The sequence below is a fragment of the Punctularia strigosozonata genome (genome assembly GCF_000264995.1).
Source record: "Punctularia strigosozonata HHB-11173 SS5 unplaced genomic scaffold PUNSTscaffold_15, whole genome shotgun sequence".
NCBI classification, from domain to species: domain Eukaryota; kingdom Fungi; phylum Basidiomycota; class Agaricomycetes; order Corticiales; family Punctulariaceae; genus Punctularia; species Punctularia strigosozonata.
In genome coordinates, this window is record NW_006767447.1 from 15229 (window position 1) to 30605 (window position 15377).

Genomic DNA, 15377 nt, shown 5'->3' on the forward strand with positions numbered 1-15377 from the left:
CTCAGCGTAGAACGCTTCACCAGGAGGGATGATGAGGCCCCCAGGAGGGAGGGGCCAGTTGACCGGGGAGGAACGAGCAACTTGGGAGTGGGAGGACATAGAAAAAAGAGCGAAGGAGAAGGAGCGGGGACGTCACCCTCGAGACACTTATAGAATTGTGAGCCGCGGCGAAGACACCGCCGCGGACCAGAGCTCCAGCGTCACATCGGGGAGAAAGAGCGCTCTCAAGCGAAAAAGAGGATAGCGCCGGAGGAGCATGTATGTAAAGGTGCTAGAACCTGACAGACTGCCGTCCATTTGTAGTCCCCTCATTTCTGGGGTCCGGGAACTAAGCGAGGTTCACTTTCAGGGTTGCATCCCACCCTCCACTCCTCATGTTTTAACCCTGCCCGCCCATCGCGGCTCACACACCCCGCACAGATTCCCGGACCGGAACGCCCTCTTCGGGGGCATTCGCCCGTTTCTCACCAACTTACAGACAATCTAATCAGTCTAGTACCACGCGGCTCTAGCTTAATTGTATATGCCAATTTAAGTTCTCTGTTCTCTGACCCTGGGAAACACGCAACAACAAGACGGCATAGAGGTTAGATGTCCCTGATTTGGTCACGCTCGGGGCATCGACTGAATTGAGTATCACATATTCACGTGAGTGTCACTGCAATGTCACTAGTAGCTATGTATGAATGAGCCCTACCTTACCTATCGCGGGTATTCTGAAAACGGCTGATGCGGGAAGTATTCCATCCGTTAACGCGTCACGCTCGGGAGATGCATGTCCCCCCGTCGCCAACGGAAACAGGGAATGGGTCGCCGGAGATGGCTTCGGTTGTCCGGCAGGAGAACCTGCATCCGCTTAGTCTATTCATTCTTCACTGAGGTATCATACCGGCGACTAGGGGCAACTGGGTAGGTCATATATCAACTTCATAACGACACTGGCGCTGCCTCTGATGGTCATTATATCCGTGTCCTTCTCCGCACTAGCTAATTAGTCCGGACACGACTGCTGTGCCTTAGTGCTTCATATAGTGTAGTGTTCTGTGTGTGTGGTGGGCATCATGCCAAATGAATTCCTTCTCAATCGTGTTGAAGTCATTCTGATTGCTTGAAGTTGATTTCCAGAGTAGTACTAATGAACACGCTGAACAAAGCATTCGCTCGGGTGCTAGCTCTTTCTGGGTTGCGCACTGGAAAGTTTACATGTTCTCGGAGCATCGTATAATTTACATACTAATATACGACAACAGTCCATGCATCTTCGTAGCAAGACCCCGCTGCTACCATCGCAACTCGACCCAGATATTTATCGCCATGATCACAGAGTACGTCGCAATCAACACCACTCCCCATCTCCTCGTGAGCTCGTACCCGTTCAGGGGCACGACAACCGCCGTCATCACGAGCAGCGCGAGCAAGCCGAGCGCGGAGCTGATCAGCGTGTCGGAGAAGTCAAGCTCGTACGGTCGCTCCGTCTGGGCGATCATGTACGAGCCTGAAATGCCGATTCCGAGGAGAATGTTGAGCATCGGCCCACCGAAGCAGGCCGAGAAGCCCATAATGGGTGCGAAAGCCTGAAGCAGTACAGTGTGAACCTCGTTGCGTCGAGAAGTGGAGAAAAGTAGGAAGGCTTACGGCGACGCTGGTATTCGCAACGAGATCCGCGACCGAGTTGCCCATGGCAAATATCGTCAACCCGATGATTGCATTCGACAGTCCAAATATGAACCCGAACGTCTGCCGATACCCGCATCAGCCAGCCGGAACCGTTTTAAGTTAAAGAGCGCTGCGCACCTGCAAGACGCTGACGACTTCGTCCGCGATCGCCATGATCCACACCACAGCGACCATGAATCCCATCGCACACCTCACCATCCTCACTGTCGGGTGCTCGTTTTTACCTGCAAGCACTGCCACGACCGCCGCCAGTGCCAACCCCGCCGCACCGACCGCGAATAGCAGGTATCCCTCGTGTGTCGCGCCATCTACACAGACACATCAGCATTCAGATCCGCGACCACCGAAACGCAACACACTCACCAAACAACACGCTGACCACGAAAAGAGGCCCGCACACGCACTGCGCCGCCATCAACCACTTATTGAACGCGAGTCCATGCATCTCCTCCTGGACTTCCTCCTCCGCCACCAACGCCCGCTCGTACCCCTCCTCCTCAAAATCGAGTAGATGTCCATCCGCCCCTGGTGACGACTTGAATGACCCATGCTGGTGCACATGTGGCGACACCACCACCGGCAGCGTGAGCGTAAGCAGCAGCACCGCCGGCGCCGCGAACAGCGCCATGAACTTCCCCAGCGCCGACTTCGACCGGAACTCGAGCAAGGTCGGGAATAACACGTGGCATGCGCTTCTAAGCGCTCGTCTTGCCCGCTGCCTCTTCGACGCCGACGCGCCCTTGCGCGCCTCCGGATCCGTCGCGGCCGTCGTCGACGTGGGGCTCATCGCCGGCGGCGATGCGCTCACCGGCGTCAACTCCTGTTCGCTGTCGTGTATCGGCAGAAGCAAGCTCCCGTGCCCGTTCGGCGTACCGCCATGCGACGCCACGTTCGGGGACGACGGGCGCGGCTGCAGCCTTACGCTGCCCGTCGACTCGGCCAGCGCCGCATCCCACGGATCCCGCTCAGAGTCCGTCCGCCCCGGATGACCCGGCGTGCGCGAGTGGCTCCGCGTGCGGGTGTGGTAGTGTCCGCCCGCGTACGGTGTCACCGGGCTGTCGAACAGCGAGGACAGCGAAGACGCGGATGCGTGCGGCTGAAGTGAGCTGACGAGGTGCCTGAACTCGAGCGCGCCGACGAGCGAGAAGGACGTCATTTGCCCCAGTCGCGGCGTCTCTGCGTGCGAAGACTCGCGCGAATGAGGGCGCGGCGGGAGGTCGGGGCGGATCGACAGGCTCGGTGGTGACGGCTGCGAGGCTGCGCGGAGCCTTCCTGACGGCGATGACGGGATGACGAGCGAGTTCGATGGGGCCAGAGCTAATAAACACGGATTGCCAGTCAGCGCATATCTCGATGCTACCGCGTGCATATACTCACGTTCGTCTCGGTACCCGTATTCCTCGTCATGAAATGCGATCTGCGGTATTTCCTCCTCCGCGTACTCGCTTCTGACCAACGCTTCTCTCGATCTCCTCAACGCCCTCCTCTTCATCCACCACGTCCCAACCACAACTACGGTTACATACACCGCATATACGACGACGAGCCCGCCCGCCTCCCACATCTCGATTTTGCCGTCCCACAACGTGCCGAGCAAGAGCGAGACCGCGAGGGTGAAGAACCCGACGTCTCTCAGGAACGGCCACGGGTCCGCGCGGAATGGCTTGATGATGCACATTGAACCGACAACGACGCTCACGATGAACGACGCCGCGCCGAGCAGCTCCCCGATCGCCAACCCCGCGCTATCGGCCCGCATAGATGAAAACGTCGCGAACACGTCCGGGCTCCCGTTCCCGAAGGCGAGGAACGTAACGCCCGCCACGTTTTCGTCGAGCCCCAGAACCTGCGCGATCGTTGCGAGGTTTGGACAGAAGAAGTCGGCGGCGGAGATGCCGAGCGTGGAGAAGAGGAAGGAGAGCCAGAGAACGAGTCCGACGAAGAGTGTGGGGCGCCATGATTCCGGGGTGCAGAAGTAGCGTTGGATGTAGGGGATGTGGAGGAAGGTCTCGGATGTGGGGCAGACGTCCCGGACGTGCGCACATTGGTTTGAGATGGGGAAGGAGAGCGGCTTGCACTGTGTATTCGTGCATACACATATGCGTTTGTCGATCAATGAATGGGACGGAGGCGAGCGCCAAAGACTCAATCAATATGTCATACGAGCAAAGAAGTTCGAACCTGTGCTTACCTTGGGCTCTCCTTCTGTTAACATCGTGATAGTGTCATTGCCCGGCGCGTACAACCCACGTCTGGTGAGACCAGCCGAGTCCAGGAGAGAGGTTGCAAACCCTGGTCGGGGCTTCAGCGAAGTGCCATAGCGAGATTGAGACCACAGAACGCCCTGTACGCCAAGCGCCAGGGCGAAGATGAGCTTCGCCTGCCGCGCAGACATTGCGCACAGCCCAAGGGGGTAGAAACCAAGATATGAGGGCACGTAAGGATGTCAATGAGAGTGGGGTGGACGAGCTAGTAAGTCATCGGCTAGACGATATAGCAGCAACCTGCAGAGAGTGCACGCACAAGGTTCGGTGGCCGGCAAATGGCTCTCGCCCTGAGAAGGCTCCGTCAGTGGCGCGGCAACCACCCAAAAAACATGCTCGTCGCGCTCAGGTCGCGCGACCAATAGTTGCGCGAAAATTACTCCATTCCAGGAAACTATCGTGGTCGTAATCAAGTCGTCATAAACATGAAACGAAGCAAGCCCAAGACCGAATGCGAAGAAATAGCGTAAAGAATAAAGCACGTCTCTCTTCACCCAACGCCTCGCCGTTACCGCGTGGGCACCCACCCACCAACGTTCGTTCATTCCCCCAAAAGAGGCCTCACATCACCACGCATCCCCACCCTTTCTCCTTCTTCTTCTCTCCACCAGCAGCAGGAGTCGTTGGTTCATGTACCACCTCGCTCTCGCTAGCGACGAGCGCAGGCGCCTCCTCCAAGATCTCGGCCGTCTTCGGCGAACTCGAGAACCAACCCCCGGGGAAGAACCGTGACGACACCGTTGACGCGTGCGAGACACGGCGTGTGCGCTTGGTATCCGCACTGTCCACGGCCGGGCTCGTAGGCACAGACGCACTGAAAACACGCGCAGCGTTAGGATTGAATATCGGCAAATAGACCATAACGAATCCCTACCTTTCCTCAGCACTCGAAGGGAACGCCGGCTTGTCTGCCTCCGCTGGCGCTGCAAGTTCCGTTTTGCCGTTTGCAGGTCCCTGCGTGAAGACGGAGTACGACGCCGCGTAAGGTGATCGCGGCCTCTCGACGTCGGCGCCAGCAGCCGGCGGCACGACCAACGGCGAAGCCTTGACGTCCACCGCCGAGTCCACTACCTCGTCGTCCTTCGCCTCTTCGGCAGTCTGACCGGGCACCTGTCGCGTGACGGAGTACGACAGCGACGCTTGCGAGGGGGACTTCTTCAGCACTGGCGGCTCGAGCGTCTTGACCTCAACAGCAGGAGCAGCTGGCGCAGATTCTACGGTTGGTTCGTCCGCAAGCTCCTCGACCGGTTTACCCGGTTCTTGCCTCGTAACAGAGTACGACAACGATGCCTGCGAGGGCGACTTCTTGAGCGTTGGCGCCTGCAGGTGCTCTGCCTGTGGCTCAATCTTCGCTTGCGGCGCTTCCACAGGCTCTTCCGCAGGTTGCCCGGGCACCTGCCTCGTGACAGAGTACGACAACGACGCCTGCGACGGCGACTTCTTGAGCGTTGGCGCATCCAGCTGTTGCTTCTCTTCCTCCGCTTGCTCGACATCGACTACCTCCGCCTCCGGCTCGGGGTCCGTGGTCTGACCAGGCATTTGATGGGTAACGGAGTAAGAGAGAGAAGCCTGGGACGGCGTCTTCTTCAGCGACGGCGCCTGGAGCTGCAAGGGCTCAGGCTCAGTTGCCTTCTCCGGTTCCTCCTGTTCGACGGTGGCTTCCTCCTCGGCAGCTTGCCCAGGAACCTGCCGCGTCACAGAATAAGACAAAGACGCCTGCGACGCGCTCTTCTTCAACGTTGGCTTCTCAGCCTCGAGAGTCTGCGCAGGCACAACAGCAACAGTCTCCTTCTCCACCTCAGCCTCCTCTGCGGTAGGTTCCTCAGCAGGCTGGCCGGGCACCTGACGCGTCACGGAGTAAGACAGCGACGCTTGCGACGAGGTTCTCTTCAGTGCCGGCGCATCGAGCGCCGCAGGCGCAGGAGCGGACGGCTCCCCCACAGCCTCCGGTTCATCCACGATCTGGGTCTCAGTTTGCACAGGCTCGCCTGGCCCTTGCCTCGTGACGGTGTACGACAGCGACGCCTGCGACGAGCTCCTGCGAATCGGCTTGGGCGCCGTGAGCGCCTCCGGCTCGGTGCCCGCCACCGTCGCGGCGTCGTTCGCACTGCCCTCCAGGTCCACAGACTCCCCTTCGACAGCGACGGAAGGCGGAAGCACAGCCTCGTTCGCGCTCTCTGGGACAGTCTCCTCTTGTTTCGGCTCTTCAGCAACGGGTGCTGCCTCATCCGGAACCGGCCCCTCGACGGCCACCTCGTTCGCGGCTTGTTGCGTCTCCGGAACATCTTCAGTCGCGGCTGGCACTTCTTCGGCCGGTATAGTCTCAACCGCGGCGACAGGCGCAACCTCTTCCTCTGCTGGAACGACGTTCTCCACGGGCTCCTGGGGCTCCGTGCGAGGCGACCCCGCCTGGTGCGTTACCGAGTACGACAGCGACGCCTGCGAAGGCGTCCTCTTCAAACCGGGCTCGGGGCTCAACGAGCGCGACTTCTCAACCTCCTTCACCTCGGGCTCTGGCTCTGCGACTTCTTCCGACTCCTCTTTCTGAGCACCTCCGGGACCTTGGGTAGTCACCGTATACGACATCGAAGCCCGCGACGAGCTCTTCCGCAACGTCGGCGGCGGTGCGGTCGCAACGGCGTCGTCCACGTGCGTATCGAGCGTCAACGGCACCTCGACGGTGCCCTCCGCCTGCGCTTCTTCAACCGCCTCCCCAGGACCCTGTGACGTGACCGAGTACGACTGCACGAAGCTACTGCGCGACTTTGGGCGCTCGGTCTCCTCCACGGGCCCGGCAGCAACCTCCTCTTCGTCGCCTCCAGGCGCCTCGATTGGCTCACCCTCCAGCAACAACGACGGCGAGCGCGCCCGGTCCGCCTCGACTGTAGGTTCATGCTCGAATACGGCCTCGTTCGCAGTCTCCGGTGCTTCGACGGGTTGACCGTCCAGCAGAACGGAGGGCGACACTGCACCTTCGTTCGTGCTCTCCTCCGCCACCTCTAGGCTGGCCGGCTCTTCAGTCGGTACGGCGCCCGCATCAGCGGTACTTTCCGCTTCGGCAGCTGGTTCGGCCACGGTCGTTTCAACAGCCACCTCGTTCGCATTCTCCGCCTCAACGGCCGGTCCGAGTACGGACTCTTCGACAACCGCTTCGTTCGCGCTTTCGGCCTCTGGTTCCATGGCTGCATCGTCGGAGGGCGGAGGGATGGTGACTTCGCTGGCAGTGTCTTCCAAAGCGGAGGGCACGTCGGTCGCTTCCCCGCTGGTCTCCTCGTCCGCGCTGGAGGGCACGTCCGTCTCCGCTTCGCTCACTGTTCCCTCGGTAATATCGTCGACAGTGACGTCCTCCGAATCGATTGTGACCGCAGTGGACGCGACGTCGTCCGCGCCCTCCGGCACATCCGTTTCCACCTCGCTGGCAGCATCCGAAGCAACGCTCGCGGTCTCGGAGACGACGGGGGTCGCGTCCGTGATGTCGTCGACGGCCGCGTCCGTGATGTCGTCGACGGCGACGTCCTCAGAGTCGATGGTAACAGCAATGGACGCTACGTCATCCGCAGGCTCGTCCTCGGTATCCGCAGCTAAGTCGAGTGCAGGTTCCTCTGCGACGAGGTCGACAGACTGATCGGGCTCTGCACCGGAGGCGACCTTGGGCGCCAAAGTGGGGGTCTCGACGTTGGGCGTAGAGGACTCTTCAGCGGCGGACTCCGCGGGCTCCTCGCTGGCGGCAGGAGTTTCGTCCACGACCGGCTCTACAGGGTGATCCGGTTCAGAAACAGCAGCAGGCACCTCCTCGATTTCAGCGGTCGCCGGCTCGGGCTCGGGCTCGGTTTGAGTTACGACGTCTTCCTCAACGGCGGTCTTCTCCTCGACAACGCTCGCAGCCTCAGGCGTCTCAAGTGCAGGCTCTTCAGCGACGGGCTCGATCGGCTGGTCAGGAGTAGCAACGGGAGCAGATTCTTCAGCGGCAACGGGGTCTACGGCAGCAGGAACTTCGTCCTGGTCCTCGACCTCGACGACGGGCTCCGTCGCCGGCTGCGCCGCCTCGAGCAGCTGTGCTTCCCACGCCGCACTCTTCTCAAGTTGGACATCTTCAACAGTCGCGTCTGCCGCTTCCACGGCTGGAGCGTCCGCGACAGGTGCTTCAGCCTCCGGCTCGGACTCTGTTGCGCCCTCGACCGTGATCTCCTCGATAGCGGCGGGCGTGGATGTTTCGTCGGCAAAGACCTCTTCGTGGGCAGACGGCTCCTCGATGGCAGGCGCGGGAACCTCAGGAGGAGCAGCCTCCTCCGGGATAGTCGCCGATGTTTCTGGCTGGGGCTCCGCCACGGCCTCACTCGCCGGTTCCTCGACTGCGGCGGGCTCGGCGGCAGCCTCTCCGTGGACAGATTCTGGCTCCGTTACGATCTCGCCCGCGGGCTCTTCAACCGCAGAGGGCTCAGCAGACTCTTCGTGAACCGGTTCTGACCCCGTTACGGCCTCGCTCGCCGGCTCCTCAACCGCGCCGACCTCAGCAGCCTCTTCGTGAGCTGGCTGTGGCTCCACTGAAACATCGCTTTGCGATTCACCAGTGGCGAGTTCAGCGGGTGCCTCTTCGTGAGCTGGCTCGGGCTCCGCTGCGGTCTCGTCCGCCGGCTCCCCAGCCGCAGCATCTCCAACTTTTGGTTCTTCATGGGCGAGCTCGGGCTCTGTAGCAAGCTCCGCCGTTTCAGGCTCGGGCTCGGCGATGGCGGTCGCGTGCACCTCCGGCTCCGGCTGAGCGATCGTCGCTTCTTCGGGGGGAGAAGCGTCCACGGTACTCGCAGTAGCAGGAACATCGTCGTTGCTGGGCACAATGGGAGAAGTAGGAGAAGCAGGTTCCTGAACGATAGCGCGGTCAGCGAGGACGCATGCATCAGAGGACTGATTTGCCAGACCTTCTTCACGACCCACTGCTTAGACTCGCGGTCATACACGAACGAACCCTTCTTGCCCAAGATCGGCCTGAGCGCAGGATCGACCAGTTCGAGTGTGGGCGCAACGTCCTCCTTCTCCTTATTGGCAACCTACGCGTTCACGAACGACCCGTCAACGCAACGAAAAACACGACAGATACTCCCGCATGTACACGTACCTCCACTGTAACCTCCGCGCCAGCGTCCTCCGCGTCGGTAACAACGACGGGTTCGGACTTCGCTTCTTCCGCGGGCTCTCCCGAGACATCCATCACGTCCGAGACACGACCTCCGTCATTTGCTTCCTCCTTCACCTCCGAAACCTCGACGTCACCGACGGCCCGAGTCGTCGTGTCTTGCTCGCCGGCAGCAGCTGACATGTGAGACATTGCGTGTGGGAAAAGAAAACCCCGTCGTGCGCTGGCGAAGAGCTGATCCCGCCGGTCGTCACTTGGAGTGATTGATGAGAGTATCAGTTGAGTCCTGCGAGACAGACAGACGACGCAGGAGGAATAGTGAGCTCTACGTGTCACAGACGACGAGATGGAGACTCACCAAGCCGGTCGCGCGCCAGCTCTGAAAGCAGAAGAACCGCAAAACCCCGGCAGAGCCGACGCTAAGACGCGTCGGTCACGTGATGGAGCATTCCAGAATCTCTGACCGCGTTCGGCCCGACTTCGGCGCCATCTGCTGAGTAGCGACCACCGCGACGGCGACCAGAGGTATAATGTACTTATACCAGAGTGTATTTGCAGCGGGCAAATTGGAGTGAAACTTTGACTATGCACTGCATGTTTTGGCGCGGCTCCCCGCGGACATCTGGGCCTACCGCGTAGAACTTTTAGCACCTTGCAAATACACTCCAGTAAAGATGTCTAGTCCACAGCCCAGTCCAGATAACGTCGAGCGTCAACCAAGGGCATTTCGGGGATGGTCTGATAGTCAAGCGAGAATACTTTGGCATCCACGGGTACCGGCTTAAGCTTGTTATGGCCACAGAAGCGGCAGAAAAGTCATGATGGCGGCGGTCACAGTGGCGGAAGCAGGAAAGAGAAACAGGGCATAGAACATGATCAATTGGATAGTGCGTACTCATAACCGCCCGCAGGGGATCGTACTTCGTACACAACCATCACACTATAGAGAAGAAGAAAAAAGGAAATAGAAGAGACTAAAGTGTATACACTACTTGCGCGCTCACGACCTCCCATAGCGAGAGAGGCCCCACAGCTCTCAGTGTTCCAAAAGAGTGTAGTATATTGACAAAACTAAAGGTTGTCCGTGAAAGGTTCATCATGAAATAGCGACCCCGTGCCTCGATCTAACAAACGCTCTAGTCCGGGCACCGGGAGGGTCATCAACGGGGCAACCCGCTTCAGAAAAGCGCGGCGCCGACGAGGCCCATGACGCCGGCGATGCCGAACGCGCTGATGGAGCTGCCGCGCGCGGCGTTGGAGCTGCTGCTCGTGCTCGACGCCGACGGGCTGGCGGTGCCAGAGCCGGTGGCAGCCGCCGAGCCCGAGGTCTTGGCGGTGGCTGAGGCGCCGGACGAACCGGTGCCGGTGGTGGTCGCAGCCGCGCCGCTGGTCGTGGCGGACGAGCCGCCAGAGGTCGCGCCCGCAACACCGGACGAGGTCAAGCAGCTGTCAACGGCCCGCTCAGCGTCACACACGACACCATGCGCACGCAGAAATCGCACCTAGAGTCCGAGCCCGACTGGATGGTGAAAATGTCGGAGTACGCGATGGTACCCGTGCTATCCTTGATCTGGGCGGTGCTGGGAAGAAGCCAAGATACGATTTAAATGGACATGTTTCATCCGCGACCATCAATCACGTACACGCTAGTGCCCGAAGGGAGGTTGACGGTCCAAGTGAACGAGGTGGAAGTCGTCGAATCGAACGACTCGAGAGGCGTCGCGGAGGGCTGGCCACCTAAACATCACACATCAGGCATCAGAAACAGGCAGCAACATTATGATCTACATACCAGGAAGGAGGGACAGGAAGTAGGGCGCGGTTCCATCAGACCAGGTGAGCTGAATGGGCTCTGGAAGACCGCGTTGTCAGCGCACGACGACGAAGACACGACAACACAACGCACGGCACTGGACAACGCTCGTCCTATCGAATTGGCGTTTTTCGTCAGTTCTGCGTCACCTCAGGTCGAGCGACGCGCGCGACTCACGGGGTGTTGATAGTGAGACCGAGAACGGAGGGGATGAGCGCGACAAGGGCGACGACGGCGGAGAAGGTCTTCATGACGGTAAAGACTGGACTGTGAGTTTGGCGGGGCAGAGAATAGGTGTTTTTGGACGAAAAAAGTCGGGCGGGGAGCTGTCGTCGCGGTGGGCGGCGGGGAGGAGAACAAGGATGGTGATGGGGAGCCAGCGCAGGCGCCGTCGCTACCCTTTTTCTCAGATCAAACTTCCCACGCCGAAGCGAACCGGCCGCCAACACCTCCAACGTCACTGCCTCCCGCCTGCGAGGCTGCGCGGGCGGACGCGCCGGTAGCAGCCGCCAGCCCGCTCGCAGTCAAATCCACGGCACATTCGAACATGCATTCATTTTTACAACACGCCGCTCGTCTTTTGTAGGCTGCGAGGGCGGTACGTACCACACGAGTACGCCGTCCCTTACATGAGTCCGATCCAGCAACTCCGGCCTCCCGGATTATGCAAGGCGGTTTGACCAATCTTCACGACGCCTTCGCCTCTCGCGCCGTCCTCGGCTCCGAGTTCTTCCCTCGTCACGAACCGAGGCGACGGTGACCCCGCCCGCCTATCGAACGGGAACACGTCCACGGCGTCGACAAGCGGGCTTGCTGCGACCACCGGTGTCGACTGCGACGACGTTAACAATGACCCACGCGAGTCGATGGACGGAAATCGCGGCAGAGGCATCCGGGGCAGCGCCGGCGACGCGTCCTTCTCCACCGACGCGGTCGTGTAGGACACCGGCATGAACGACTCGGCGTACCATTCGTACCACACCTGCCGCTTGTTCGTGAGCCGCCAGATGGAGACCTGCAACTCGGAGTTGCTGGGCAGATACAGTGGATCCTGACCAACAGATCGTCAGCACAAGGTGATGAGCAAGCAGTTTAGACAGACGGATACCTTTATGGGGATGAACAGCGGGAACCAACTCAACATGTCTTTCGAGACAGCATCCATCCGCTCAGGATGAATACTGAGCCCAATGTCCCCGTACAAAACGGCCTCGAAATACCCCGCAAATCCGTGCAAAACGCCCGCGTGCGGAATGTGGAAGTTGAGCGTCTTCGACCGTACGTTGTGGCTGTTCGTCAGCGGCAGCCCTAGGAACGCCCGGTCTCATGAGTGTCCCAAGCATCGCTTGTGATTGCCGCGCACGAGGGGGCGCACGACTGACCTCGCGCGTCCAGCGGAACATCCCGCCGGGGATGCTCGAATTCCCAGCACTCCTGTATGGCGCCGCCGCAGCGCTTGCCCGCGCCCGGCCCGGCCCCGCTGAGGATCTTGACGGCCTTGAACATAACGACATACGTCGTCTCGACGGCCTTGACGTCGTTACCTCTTCGTGCCTCGTTGTGCAGCTTCGACGACGACAGCGGCGCGAGCCACGAGGTATACGACGCCGGGATAGAGATGCCATTCGCTGTCGGTTCCCAAGACGCCTTCGTGAGCTCTCAGCCGAGCGTGGTTCGAGGAAACGGGTGGCGTACGCTGCAAAAACCTCTGCGCGCCGTCCAAGCACTCCGGCGACAGCTCGTTGTCGCCAAACGAGCCCAGCAGCTCACTGACCAATATATCGACCTGTGCCGGCAACTCCACCGCGCGCATATCGCCATAAAACAGCTTCACTCGCTCCTCCCACTCCGTGGCGTTCCGGTGCTGCAGCCTATTGTTGCCACGGTCAGCGCATCCGCTCTAGAGCGCGCAAAGGGGAAGGGCGGAAATTGATAGGGGGAGGGGGAGAGGGGGGAGGTGTCAACGGTCGCCTACGTTACATATGCGTTCGGGTTCTTCTCGACCGCGTAGAGCACCACTTTCCGCCTCGCTCTGTCGGCGGCGGTGAGACAGCGGGCGACAAGCGGGCCTCGCCCCGCGCCGGCGACGCATATGGTACTAATGTGGCGCAAATTAAGTTGTAATTTTTATGGGTTGGTCCGAGCTCGGGATTTCAAACGCACACATGCTCAGCGGCCGGCCAGTCCACGAGAGCCTTGAAGACGGCCTAGCATGAAAGGGTTCAACGCTCAGCTATTGCGTTTGATGCGATGCGACAGATATGGAATGAAGATGATGACCTCTTCGTAGTTCCTGTACTTGACCGGGTCCTTCTCGAACGTCTGATACGTCAGGCTCTGCAAGTTGTCCATCAAAGGCTAACCCCCGACGGCGTCAATATCGCTAATACGGATTTCGCGTGTAGCCGACGTGCTACTCGCCTGGAGCGGGGACTGCAAGTAGTCCTGATACCCATACGCGTAATGCTCAACCGTGCCGGGCGTGTTCTGCGCGACGATCGCGGGACTCGTCTTCTCAAGATGGCGGACGTACTGGAGGTACGCGCCCTCGCCGCCGCGGGCGTGCGCGCCGGCGCCGGCGACGCCGCCGAGCACGATCGCGGGTCTGAACTGCGCCGGGGTCCGACGTCAACAAAAAAAAGAAAAAACGAGAATGAGGTGCACGAGGGAACGCGAGGTGCTCGCCTTGATGATATCGCGGATGAACGATTGCGTGCCCTTGGGCAGGACGGGGTAGCCCTTGGCGTTCGCGATGAACGCGGACGAGGGCAGGAAGACGTGCCGAAGCGGCTCGGCGGCCCATCGGTCGAGGATGCCTGCCCCCGAGGGCAGGGGAGGCGTCAGGTCCAGGGCTGCCGGGAGAAACGGAGGTCAGAGGGAGGTCGACGCGTGGATAAGGACGCATGGAAGGCGCAAGGCTTTGGGGAAATTGGAACCAAGAGGCAAAAAGGCACGATGCCACGACAAAGGAGGTATGGAGATCGCAAGCGACAAGCACGAAGCAGAAACAACAGAAACAACAAAAAGGCCAGCAAAGAGAACAGAATGCCTATAGCATGACGAGGGGCACGAACCCGAAACGATCAACTCACTGAGCGAAAGATGCGGATGATAATCGCACACAGACCGGATGACGTCCCACATCTCCCAGTTCCCGTTCAAATCGCCCTCGGGCGCCCTCGCGACCGAGCTCCCCACGCTCGACACGCTCGCCCTCGACGGCGAAAAGGTCGCCGGAGACGGGCTCCCGGGCACCGATACAGGCGCCGGGGACGCGGGCGGCTTGCCCGCCTGCGCCTGGAACACGGCCGGGTCGTAGATCGGCAGGCGCAAGGAGAGGTGCAGGGCCGGATTCGCGGCGAGCGCGGCGCCGATCGCGCGCCCGTACGACGCGGCGTGCGCGCGGTTGCGGGGCGGGGGCAGGATCGCCGTGCCGATATTCAGGTAGGTAGCGTACGCGAGTTCTTGTTGCAAGGCCTGTAGAGGGGGGTCGCGTGCGTAGAACGTGTCAGTGACCGCGTAACTGAGAGAGGGCGATCGCTGGTGAGAAAATAGCGCCACGGCTTCACGAAACGGAGGCCAATGAAGCACGACGCGGCGCAGCTTGTCTCTATCTCAGAGTCCGAGCTCTCGAACCCTTGGGAAAACGGAGGAGATTGGAACGTAGGGGAAAAAAAAGTGCGCTCACGATCTCGAAATCATGCCTGAGCCAGTCGTCTTCCGAGTCGAGTTCGAGCCAGTCCGACACGACCGCGATGACATTCGCAGCCTCGTCTGCGCCCAACAACGCATATCAGCGACCTCCAAGATAGCCTGCACAGGACGGCCCGTAAGCAAACTCACCGAGGCGCGTGAGGGTGACCTCGTCCAACAAAAACGCCGGCTTCTCCCTCCACTCCTCCGCCCTCCGCTCGGCCGCGACCGTGGCCGTATCCCGGTCCTCGCCCGTCGCGATCAGGCACATCTCGCGCCATCGCGTCCTCCACCGCTCCGTCGTGAGCGGCACGCAGAGCGCATCGTACCCCTTCGCGTGCGTATCCGCGGCGAGCTTGAGCAGCGGCGTCTCGTGGTCCGGGTCGGCGAGCAGCTCCGGTTTCTGAACGTCTTCGAGCGTCAGGAGCGTCGCGATGTTGATGGACGAATGCCAGTCGCTCATGATGATGGCTGAGACTACGTTAGGGTTCGGCGCACGCCGAGTGCGGTTGGCAATACGCTTGAGTACGGGATCAAAGATCTCAGAGGCCGCACCAACATCAAGATCGCGTTCTAGCGCCAAAGAAGCCGATGGTACGCTTGTGGCGCATCCTGGCTCTCATCTCATCTCCTTGCCCTCGGGAGCAGAAGAAAATATGGATCAGGTATCAGTCAAATAATGACACTACCATCGTCGACGCCACGTCCGAGCAATTCCTCCAAAAAAAAGTCCGTCTGCCGGTCGGATCTCAACGCAAGATATCCCAACGTGCGATCAACGTGCGATCCGTGGATGCAA

At 60.4% G+C, this 15377-nt stretch overlaps 4 protein-coding genes across 4 annotated transcripts; all 4 read right to left on the reverse strand.

The window, feature by feature from the left end:
* Nucleotides 1–1163: 1163 nt before the first annotated feature.
* PUNSTDRAFT_146140 (uncharacterized protein) lies at nt 1164–4072 on the reverse strand (the record flags this gene model as incomplete). Its single annotated transcript, XM_007387664.1, has 6 exons — nt 1164–1574; nt 1636–1737; nt 1795–1985; nt 2041–2994; nt 3055–3754; nt 3869–4072. 6 exons carry the CDS (start codon nt 4070–4072, stop codon nt 1281–1283), a joined length of 2445 nt encoding a protein of 814 aa, XP_007387726.1. The 3' UTR covers nt 1164–1280.
* Nucleotides 4073–4309: 237 nt separating this feature from the next.
* On the reverse strand, nt 4310–9342 carry PUNSTDRAFT_146141 (uncharacterized protein). The gene is made up of 4 exons (XM_007387665.1): nt 9055–9342; nt 8858–8986; nt 4816–8801; nt 4310–4755 (listed from the first exon to the last, which is right to left on the reverse strand). Exons 1-4 carry the CDS (start codon nt 9262–9264, stop codon nt 4503–4505), a joined length of 4578 nt encoding a protein of 1525 aa, XP_007387727.1. The 5' UTR covers nt 9265–9342; the 3' UTR covers nt 4310–4502.
* Nucleotides 9343–9933: 591 nt separating this feature from the next.
* PUNSTDRAFT_92211 (uncharacterized protein) lies at nt 9934–11221 on the reverse strand. Its single transcript, XM_007387666.1, has 6 exons — nt 11063–11221; nt 10979–10998; nt 10865–10924; nt 10716–10809; nt 10575–10652; nt 9934–10518 (listed from the first exon to the last, which is right to left on the reverse strand). Exons 1-6 carry the CDS (start codon nt 11134–11136, stop codon nt 10251–10253), a joined length of 594 nt encoding a protein of 197 aa, XP_007387728.1. The 5' UTR covers nt 11137–11221; the 3' UTR covers nt 9934–10250.
* Nucleotides 11222–11401: 180 nt separating this feature from the next.
* PUNSTDRAFT_146143 (PRMT5-domain-containing protein) lies at nt 11402–15110 on the reverse strand. Its single transcript, XM_007387667.1, has 12 exons — nt 14729–15110; nt 14574–14659; nt 13978–14362; nt 13550–13737; nt 13307–13495; nt 13166–13243; nt 13049–13092; nt 12861–12983; nt 12581–12756; nt 12268–12513; nt 11994–12193; nt 11402–11936 (listed from the first exon to the last, which is right to left on the reverse strand). The coding sequence occupies exons 1-12, from the start codon at nt 15039–15041 to the stop codon at nt 11511–11513; spliced, it is 2454 nt and encodes an 817-aa protein (XP_007387729.1). The 5' UTR covers nt 15042–15110; the 3' UTR covers nt 11402–11510.
* Between the last annotated feature and the right edge of the window lie 267 nt (nt 15111–15377).

Bases quoted from the DNA above. Each gene is read 5' to 3' on its own strand.
- PUNSTDRAFT_146143 (XM_007387667.1), bottom strand. From the start codon at position 15,041: ATGAGCGACTGGCATTCGTCCATCAACATCGCGACGCTCCTGACGCTC. The intron at 13,496-13,549 runs GTGCACCTCATT...ACCCCGGCGCAG, and splicing joins CGAGCACCTCGCGTTCCCTC to TTCAGACCCGCGATCGTGCT. The intron at 12,984-13,048 runs GTGCGTTTGAAA...GCGCCACATTAG, and splicing joins TGGCCGGCCGCTGAGCATGT to TACCATATGCGTCGCCGGCG.
- PUNSTDRAFT_146141 (XM_007387665.1), bottom strand. From the start codon at position 9,264: ATGTCTCACATGTCAGCTGCTGCCGGCGAGCAAGACACGACGACTCGG. The intron at 8,802-8,857 runs GTCTGGCAAATC...GCTATCGTTCAG, and splicing joins AGCAGTGGGTCGTGAAGAAG to GAACCTGCTTCTCCTACTTC. The intron at 4,756-4,815 runs GTAGGGATTCGT...GCGTGTTTTCAG, and splicing joins CCTTCGAGTGCTGAGGAAAG to TGCGTCTGTGCCTACGAGCC.
- PUNSTDRAFT_92211 (XM_007387666.1), bottom strand. From the start codon at position 11,136: ATGAAGACCTTCTCCGCCGTCGTCGCCCTTGTCGCGCTCATCCCCTCC. The intron at 10,810-10,864 runs GTATGTAGATCA...TGTGATGTTTAG, and splicing joins CTTCCTGTCCCTCCTTCCTG to GTGGCCAGCCCTCCGCGACG. The intron at 10,653-10,715 runs GTACGTGATTGA...GCTTCTTCCCAG, and splicing joins CTCCCTTCGGGCACTAGCGT to CACCGCCCAGATCAAGGATA.